Below are 9,952 nucleotides of genomic sequence, written 5' to 3' on the forward strand. Positions count from 1 at the left end.
TAATGATGCCCTGTAAAGAAATACAACCCTGATATGACAGCAGAGGCCTTGAGAAGTGGAGACACAGCGTGCAACAAAGGAGTATAGGCAGGGGATGACAAGAAATGGGGCACAGTCTTGGCACTGGAGACCCCATGGCTATAAACAATTCACCAATAGTCAGTTAGAGACATGCCAAATCTGGACAAATATGACTTAAAGGGTAACAAAAAGTAATATCTGTAACAAGTACTATGTGTAGTAAACTCAGATATAACAGGGGGCCACAGACCAACAAAGACAGAGTAAAGATGTAATAGCACATTAGTAAACACAAAAGCAACCCCAAATGGATCCTAGAGTGAGGAAGAAGAAACCATCAGCATGAACATCACATTTCTCATGGAGAAGGACTCTGTCCACCTACAGCTTTCTAACCTCACAGCAATGGAACTGCTGACTTTGGTACCCATCCAGAGGAGCAGTGGAAGAAGTGAGGATAACACCAGGAAAATGGGCAAAAACTAAGAATCATGTGGATACCAATTTTAATTACATTAATATTTTTTCTTTTCATTTCAACAATTAGATCAGGGCTAATAACAATTAGACCTTTAAAGACTTCAATTATACTAACAATAAATTCCTGGGTTGGCTTTACATAAAAGGTATACATCCACCTTGCCCATAAACAAGATTTTTAGCTTAATAATTGGCTTAAGAAAAATAACCCACATACTTATAATGATCTTTTCTTCAAGAGGTTTAATAAAAATCACAATACTCACTGGTACTGAGATTTTTTTTTCTTGTTGTATAAGTCACACACACACACACACACAAAAATTTTAAGTGGTATTACATACTGCCAGAAGATACATCTACTATTACTTATTTTTCTTAATGTCAGTTTTCTGAGGTAGTAACATCACAATTATTATATACTTAACTTTTAAGAATATTATTTTCCTAAGTATATTAACAGTTTTTAACTGCAGGATCACCACAACATTTCAAGTCATACTCAAGGGGTTACTTACTTGTACTGCTGTGTGAGTATTAAACAGAGAGCTCGGTTTCCATACAGAAGATGGTTTGCAGGACTTAAAAAAGAAAATTATGAAGAGTTAGTAATGTTTGTTACTATTGAAAATCTTAAGGAGAAATTAAAGTAGGTTTTCACAATAACTGTCTGCAAGCGCTCTAGCCTCAACAACTATATACAAGTTTCCTTGAATAGCCCCATTGATTTACAAGTCACTGAGAATATTAGTCTTAATTATGTAATAATTCATAATATTTGGTCCCACTAATGTGACTTCCAACCAATTCAAGTCACTTTCAAACTACTTTAAAGGAAAAAAAAAAAAAAGTGGGGGGAAAAAAAAAGGTGTGGGGGGTGCAAATAAAGGGGTATGAAGCATAGAAAAGCCCACTTGACTGCCCAGCTGGGCAGACTAAGCAGTGGTTCTAAAGAGTTAAAGAATCACCCCCAATGTACCTAATGGAGAATGAAAGGGGGGAACCAATAAATGTAATCCAGCAACAGCTTGAAAGAAGACCAAGAGAAGATGCAGCCAGTTAGGGATGGAATGTGATGATGAAGCAGAAGAAAGTCAGTTCACACTGGGAGAATGCGAAAGGGAAGACAGTGTACAGAGCAGATGAAGAAGGATACACTAGCTGCTAGACATCCCTTCACCTTCCAGGAAGGTCTTAAGGACAAAGAACAATTTTTAACAAATAGCTGTCACAATAGCTCAAGCTCTACAGCCCCTGGAAACCATGAAACTTCCTTTGCTCTTTCCAAACCATGTGATTTCCTTTGTTCTTCCACTGAATTCTGTTCATCCCCTCCCCTCATCAGCTATCCAGAGCAAAGCCTTCTTAGCCTGCTCCATGATCTCGGATACAGTCATTGACTCAAGTCAGCCAACCCAACTTTTCAATGAGGCTGAAATCAGCTTGAATTTGGGATTGAAATGTATCCTACTATGTGACATAAAATCTGAAGCAATGATCAGCAAAATGCTAACCCTTTCAACTGCACAATTATAAAGCTACAGAGTTCAAAACAGAAAAAAAAAAGTCTCCACAATCAAATTTTATGAAAGGTGGGACTTTATCAATTTCACTGTATTTCATGGACACCAGAACTTGTAAAAGCAGCATCTGCACAACTATAACACAAGGAGTGATATACTCCAAACCTGCATTCTGTAACTACTTGACATCCTATGCGAACTACAGGAAAGGGGCAAATGCTCTATATGCATATGCCAAATTCTCATTTAATCTCTGTCTCCATGCCTCTTTACAGAGCCCAGGAAAGTCTCCAAAGCCTTTCAGCAAATGACTTTTAAGAAGAAATTTAAAAAGACTTACAAAAGGAAATTAAGCCTTTTGGAAGCACAGTTGCGAAGACCACACTTAAAAATATTTGTTCTTGTTCACTTGTTCTGTGTCATAGCTGAGATGACAAACATTTGCAAGAGTTGGCCATACTGGTCTGCTGGAAGAGTATTTAGGAAGGATGATGCCAACAGCAGCTGTTCACACCAGATAACTTATTTCCTTCCCTAGGTTTACTATACTTACTGTTTGCCCTTTTAAATCAGCTTTAAGCCTTAACAGGACTTTTGGGGTAGTACAAGTGCAAACAACCGTTAGTAACAAAAATAAAATAGAACAAAAAATGTGTTAGGTACCTAATTTAAAAGAAAAAAAAAAGAAAAAAAAGAAGCTATCTTTTGGCCTCCAAGTGGCTTATGCAAAGCTACACAAAAATCAAGATAAATCTGAATAAGCTGAATACATATTATATAACACAATCTAGTTAACCAGTTAGTTAGTTCTTACCAAAATTCTATGGCTTTCGTGTATGACATTATAGCACGATCAAAGTTTCCTTGGGAAAACTCCTCATTTCCCTTCTGTTTCATAGATTCACTGTTCTGTGAAATCAAGAAAAAACAATTCAGTAACGACTGTATCTAAACTCATCTGCAGTGAGAAGAAAACTGACAAGAGACACCTCAGTTTTCATGCTTATAGAAACAGAATGTTATGTATGCACTATTAGTTGTAATTTAATACTTTTAATGCATTACACTTAATAAGTTTAAAAGTGTATGAATGAAAATTTTTGCAGACAAGAATACAATGAACAATAATTAAAGAGCAGGACTAACTCAGAAGCTATCCTGGGTTCCATGGTATAGTCATCATCAAAAGTGAGAACGTGTCAAATAGGAAAGTAGGCTGAGTACAGCACAATGCATACAGTTCCTTACTCGATGCCTTTCAGTGCAGCTCCTGAACTACAGCATTGTAGCAAGGAAGACACAGGAATTAACCAGATTTCCACAGGAAAAAACCTGACACATCTAAACTAAAGGAACACATGGCAAAGAATTTGAGAGCGTCTTATTTCTGCACTAAAAGGATCAAGCTGAAAATCTTCTGTCAACATTAACTGCATTTCCTTGAGCTTTTTGGGGGTCGAGGAAGGGAACACTCTCCAACGTACACCAGCAACATAAACAACTAATTTGTTGTTTATTAGGTGAGGATGTCTCAAGGTAACTATTTATGTCAGGAAAATTACTTACCTTCATCTTTAATCGTTTGGTCATTTTCATAATCTTTGATCATTAAAACCCCTCAAAAGTAACAATGGAAAGTGAAAAGCACAAACACATTCTGGTATCTTCTCTCACCTTCCTACAGTTTTCACAGGTCACAGCTTTAAATTCTTCAACTAAATTACAATCTTCCAAAGCAACTTTAGTAATACAACTTTTGCCTGGAGACAAAATTCAGAGAAATACAGCGGGTAAAGAATTTACCAATGACAGGAAGTAGTGTTTATCAGCTGCTGCTAAGAATCACACTGTTTTCTGACTGGAAGCAAAATCTGACATACGAACTAAATAACAGAATCAAATTAAGCAAAAGAAACATTCAAAAGAAATGGATTTATTTATTATTCGGCAAGCCCAAAACAACTGGCTGCAGACTGAAAAACGTTTAACTTGTCTAATTTCAAGCAAACAAGTGAAACTTGACTGTATTATAAAGAATTTGCATTTTAAAGACCTGTAAAGATTTGTATTTTAAGGAATTTGTATTTCAGTTCTTAACTATGAGAAGATTCTTCTCACATGTAAGTTCAATTTCTACTATACTGTTACTGCAACAACTGAGTTAGAATGCATATATGCAGAAAGACAAGAATAGAAGCCATTTAACACAGAATCATAGAATAGTTAGGGTTGGAAAGGACCTTAAGATCATCTAGTTCCAACATGCATCAAATACAGCAGCCTGGGAGCTTTTTGTAATTTCAGCAGTTCTACTGCTAGTGCTGTTATCTCATGGTAACTTCAACAAGCTACATCAGCTTATTTTTGAAATATGACTAACTTCTTACTTAGTATTTTGACAAAATCCTTTGCCAAACATTTAACAGAAAGACCCAAATAGTATTTTGGGCAATTTTCAACTTAACCTTAAGTTGAAAGAATACAGGGCGAACATACAGCCCATAACTGACACGAAAGTGCAAAAATGTTCTGTTCAGAAAGAGCATGTGCACTGCAAATATAACCCACATACAGAAATTCAAGGAAGAATTGACTGGTGCAAATAAACAAAAAGCCAAGGAAAAAAAGCCCACACCACCACTATTTTTCCAGTCAGTTTCTGTCAGTCCCAGAGCAATGAAATACATGCAAACATTCACTATTTCATAATTACAACACAAGTGACTTTCCTCACCATTGTTTCTTCAAAAGTGTTCATACTTACATTGACCAAAGAAAACGCCAAGACACATCGAACCAAAACCACCGAGTTTCTCTAGCCTCTGCAGAATACTGAGATCACCTGTATATCTGACCCAATCAAGTCCATGCCCAAAATCAAAGACACCCTATTTCAGTTTAAGGAAAATAAAGAAAAAAAAAATAATTCAATACAAAGCAAAGTCTTAAAACAAAAACACCACCACACAAACCAGCAGCTCACTGACAATACAGTGGAAGCATTCAATGTAAATATAACAAACAATACTACTGTAACACTTACAATATGCACTTGTTAGTGATTTGTTAGCCTTTGAAATAGATAACAGCTCATAAACACAAATATTTGGATAACATATGCACAGCATAACCCAGCATAGTCACAAAATGAAAACAGTCATTCTTTCAACAGGAGATAGGGGGGCCACTCAAATTATAGAATTTAATTTAGAAACTTCTTTTCGGTGACTGCACACAAAATTGTTTCCATGTGAAGTGACAAGCCTGATCAAAAAAAAAGCAACATTCTCCAAGCTGTTAGACACACAGGCAGGGCTAAGACTTAATTCTGCAAATCATTACTTCTTTTCTATTATAACTGTATTTAATTGTTTGAGGTACAGAGCTTTAACTGAAGGAGAGCGATTGAGTGAAGAATGTCCATTGCCTGGGATATTCCCACATTACCTGAGCCTACAGATTTTGAAAAATAACATAAAACCCACATAACTAAGACAAATCATCACTAAAAATATAGGAACTGTGTAATCCAGCAGTAACATACAGTTGTACCTATTCTGCTTCTCCCATTGCAACTATCAGCTATGGTATTGCCTTCCAATTTTGATGTTTTTATTTTAGCAGTTGCAGTTAACCTACAGCAGGCAGCTGAAACTAGGAAGTGGGAAGAAAGTGACTAACACAGGGAAATTAAGTACATCCACTGTCCAATGTTTACAAGGTGAAAAATATAATGAGCATAGGTCTACTATACACTGAATCTGTCAATGATGATGGATCAGCGGGTTTTCAAATCACACTCTTGCTCTTGTGTTCATAGTCCTTCAGATTGAATCGGTATCACTATCTGACAATATCATAAAAGATTTCCAGCCCATCTCCGAAGAGGAGAACTTCTGCATCATTTCAGTGGTTCCTTCCTCGTAGCCCTGTAGGCCCACCATACAACACTGTCATTGCTTTATGCAGAGTTTGCAAGGCCACAGGGCTGTGACTAGTCAGGTTTATCCTGAGCTTGTCCTGACCTGCTTAAAGCTCTGTTTTAACTTGGTTTTAACTGTAACAGAAATTTTCCTTCTGACCAAGTGTTTGTGACTAATTTGGTTTTAAAATGAACCTAAGTAGACCCTAGGATGAGAAAGAAGAAAACATCAACAGCAGTCCTGGCAGTGAAGAACTCCAGCTAGCTCCAAGGAGCAGTGCAAGGATAAGCGTAACAGCTGGAAAACAGTCAGATGCTAGGAAGTGTGTGTATTACAGTTTTAACCGTACTATTATTATCATTAGAGAGTTTTCCTGTTTAGTAGTATTTATTTCTTCATTTTCTTTCTTCTTCTGCAATAGTTCGTTCTGGAAGATATCTGCTATACTAGCAATAACTTCTTGTCTCTACATCTGAAGTGTATTTGCCTTTTGCCCACACCTAGACTTTCAGCATAACACACCAATACCAGCACAGAAAGAGAGGACACTCATTTTGGTCTTCTTAAGATATTTGTTTTGCAATTCCTGTCATACACAGATTTTGGCAACGCCAGTCCTGTATCTACATACTCCAAAAACTACAGACTCAATTTATTTATGCAAGCATTTTCAAGTTTGGGATATTTGTATAAATATTTAGGTTTTATTCACACATAAAAAAGCATTCATATTAAAAACAGTTTGAGAAACTTACATGTTCTACTCTGCTGCCAATTCTCAGTACACCATGAATAAAAGTTGGAATGTTCTGGAAGAAGGATAGAAAATAAACATGAAACAAGTTATTAAGATCTGATAACTTTAGTTGCTATCTGCTGAGGTTCCACTCAATAACATTTTCTGTTCTGGTTGAATGAAGTATCATTTGGACAGTTGCTCTGGTCTGTTTGAAAGTTTCAGGAAATACTCTTGTATTCGATAGCAAATCCCCTACCATTTTTGTTGAAAAATAAATAAATGTTGACATGGAAATAGGAATGCATGGATCTTGTGATGTCTGGTTAGGAAAGTCAGCCACTTTAACCACCTCTGCAGTTATCTACATACCAAAGAACCAGCTGATGCATCCAATTAAAACCATCCAAAACAATCATAGTTCCTCTCCTGAGACCTTATGCTCCTCCAAATAAAATTTACTACTGGATATACATGCTTTTATGCAGAGGAGATACAGGCTGAGGAAGTAAGAAGAGGGAAGCAGAAGTAAACAGGGAGATGGGAATATACACAGGCTCTCACACATAAAGATCGAATGGGAGACTACCAGAGGAGGAAACAGCACAAAGAACTCATCACATGAGATAAAATGGAAAAACTGCAGGGACATCTTGAAGTATAAGAAGGTGAAAACAGAGAACTCTGATAGCCTGAAGGAGAAAGCAGCAAAAAGAGCATAAGGAAGTATGAATCCACAAGATCAATATAGTACATGAACAATTCATCAAAGAAAGTTGCTTGGGGTTAAGCACAGAATTTTGGCAAACAATTTTTTTTTTTTAAATTTATCATACCTAAATTAAAAATAAAACAACAAAAAAAATCTCTTTCCTTCAGCCGCTGAGAACATTTGTTATATCATTCTCACCTCTGCACTGTTATGTTTCTGTTTCAAGTCAGCAACAATATCAAATTTTAAGTATCATTTGTTGAATGAGGGGAAAAATAACCGAGGAGAAAAAAAAACAGTATTTAACTTGCACATCCAGGAATGGTGCCATTTTCCTAACACATATGACTCTTAGCAACTTACAAGAGCCCCAATCAACTGCATTATTGGCTCTGCAAATATTTAATAAGTTATCCCAACTGTAATAAAGCCTATTACATTTTTTTCTAGAAAGCTGCAATTGAACTATCAGACAAATTATTCACTCCAGCAAAAGGAAATATCTAACTTAAGATAAAATCCCAAGATGCATAAGGTACAGATATAAACTATTTGTTGTGGTTTAAGCCCAGCCAGCAACTCAGAACCACGCAGCCGCTCGCTCAGTCCGCCACAACACTATTATACTTGAAAACTTGCACAAAGTTAAAACGTAGTACTTACAACAACTTTTTTCATTAAATCAAAAAGGTCTTCCAAAACTTCTAAATCACAGAGTCTCTTCCAATTCCAGTCTAAAATCTGTGAGCTGCTTAAAAACAGAACAAGTTTGTATTTAGGAAAATAACACTGTATTACATGATTATCATTACTAATATTTACGGTAACTAGATCTAAGCAGGACCATTGTTACAAACTCAATGGTTAAAAATGTCATCCAGGTAGACAGCATCAGCTGCTCTGGTTAGCAGCAGAGAGTTGATGTCATCTACTTGGGATCTGTGCAAAGGATTTGACACTGTCCCGAACTATATCCTTGTCTCTAAACTGGAAAGACATGGATTTGATGGATGGACCACCCGGTGGATAAAAAACTGGCTGGATGGCTGCACACAGAGAGTTGTGGTCAATGGCTCAATGTCCAACTGGAGAATGGTAATGAGTGGTGTCCCTCGGGGCCAATGTTGGGACCTGTGTTGTTCTGTATCTTTGTTGGTGACATGGACAGTGGGACTGATGCGCCCTCAGCAAGTTTGCCAAGGACACTAAGTTATGTGGTGCGTTTGATATGTTGGAGGGAAGGGATGCCATCCAGAGGGAGCTTGACACTCTTGAGAGGTAAGCCAATGCCAACATTATGAAGTTCAACAATGCAAAGTGCAAGCTCCTGCACCTGGGTCGGGGCAACCCCAGGCACAGCTACAGGCTGGGCAGAGAAAAGATTCAGAGCAGCCCTGCAGGGAAGGACTTGGGGGCGTTGGTTGATGAGAAGCTTGACATGAGCCGGCTTCAGTAGGTGCTTGCAACCCAGAAACCAACCGTATCCTGGGCTGCATCAAAAGAAGCGTGACCAGCAGGTCGAAGGAGGTGATCCTGCCCCTCTACTCTGCTCTCATGAGACCCCACTTGGAGTATTGTGTACAGTTCTGGTGTCCTCAGCATAAGAAGGACATAGAGCTGTTGTAGCAAGTCCAGAGGAGGGCCTCGAGGATGATAAGGGGGATTGAGCACCTTCCATATAAAGACAGGCTGAGAAAACTGGAGCTGTTCAGCCTGAAGAAGGGAAGGCTGCGTGAAGAACTATGTCTTCTGACCATAACTAACTTAGCCCACTGGTAAAAACATTCCTGCAGACAGTCTAACCACTACTGAAAGTGTACAACGAACTTTCACAGGCAACCCAAAAAAGAAACCCAAACCAAAACAAAGACTGATTAAATCACTTTGAGAATATGATTACTTACTTCAAATCAGCTGCCAAAGAATTACTTTCACTTTTGAAGAGAAGAGGCCAAAAGATGAGTATTTTAATAACGTTGCAATATTCTATTAACACGTCAACTGGCTGACTGCACCACACTTCACAGGGATCAACATCTTCAAGAAAACAGTTAGGAACTAGATTACACAATTCAGGCATTACAAGTAACCAAAGTCAAAATAAACATTCAAACCATCAGTTATTTCCATGCTGTATTCTTAAGTATTATGTAACTGAAACAAAATTTGAACACTCTAAATACATCTGGCAACCTGAAATGTTTTATAAATTGAAGGAGGAGAGGGAATTTATATGGAGGTATAGAGGCAGTGTAAGGGTATCTGTGGGAGAATACAAGCCTGCTGGCAGACTTTACATTCCTTTGCTTGTGTTCTGAATTGTATTGATGTAATACGTTAATGCAGCCTGCTTCTAAATGAGGAGCCTAACAAGGGCTGTGAGCTGTTTACTGGCTGTTAATGTTCAAAGTAAAACATGAGCCTCTTCTACCTGTACCCATTCAATTATTTGCTACAATAAGTCCAGAGTAGTGTGGCACATAGCAACATGGTACAAGAAAATCAGCAATATTATTCTTTTTTTCCCCAGAGGCATGCATGATGCATGGCTCTTCCG

General features: G+C 37.6%; 1 protein-coding gene across 1 annotated transcript in view; it reads right to left on the bottom strand.

Moving 5' to 3' along the window:
• The window catches only part of TTC3 (tetratricopeptide repeat domain 3), a 62,338-nt gene that overhangs the window by 50,364 nt on the left and 2,022 nt on the right, over positions 1–9,952 (bottom strand). The window contains exons 3-9 of the mRNA XM_010018036.1: positions 9,300–9,432; positions 8,059–8,146; positions 6,703–6,756; positions 4,789–4,912; positions 3,699–3,784; positions 2,839–2,933; positions 1,020–1,082 (exon numbers count right to left, since the gene is read on the bottom strand). Of these exons, the coding sequence (XP_010016338.1) occupies positions 1,020–1,082; positions 2,839–2,933; positions 3,699–3,784; positions 4,789–4,912; positions 6,703–6,756; positions 8,059–8,146; positions 9,300–9,432 (643 nt within the window). The remainder of the gene's footprint in view (positions 1–1,019; positions 1,083–2,838; positions 2,934–3,698; positions 3,785–4,788; positions 4,913–6,702; positions 6,757–8,058; positions 8,147–9,299; positions 9,433–9,952) is intronic.

The sequence above is a fragment of the Nestor notabilis genome, unplaced genomic scaffold, assembly GCF_000696875.1.
Source record: "Nestor notabilis isolate BGI_N333 unplaced genomic scaffold, ASM69687v1 scaffold2287, whole genome shotgun sequence".
NCBI classification, from domain to species: Eukaryota; Metazoa; Chordata; class Aves; order Psittaciformes; family Psittacidae; genus Nestor; species Nestor notabilis.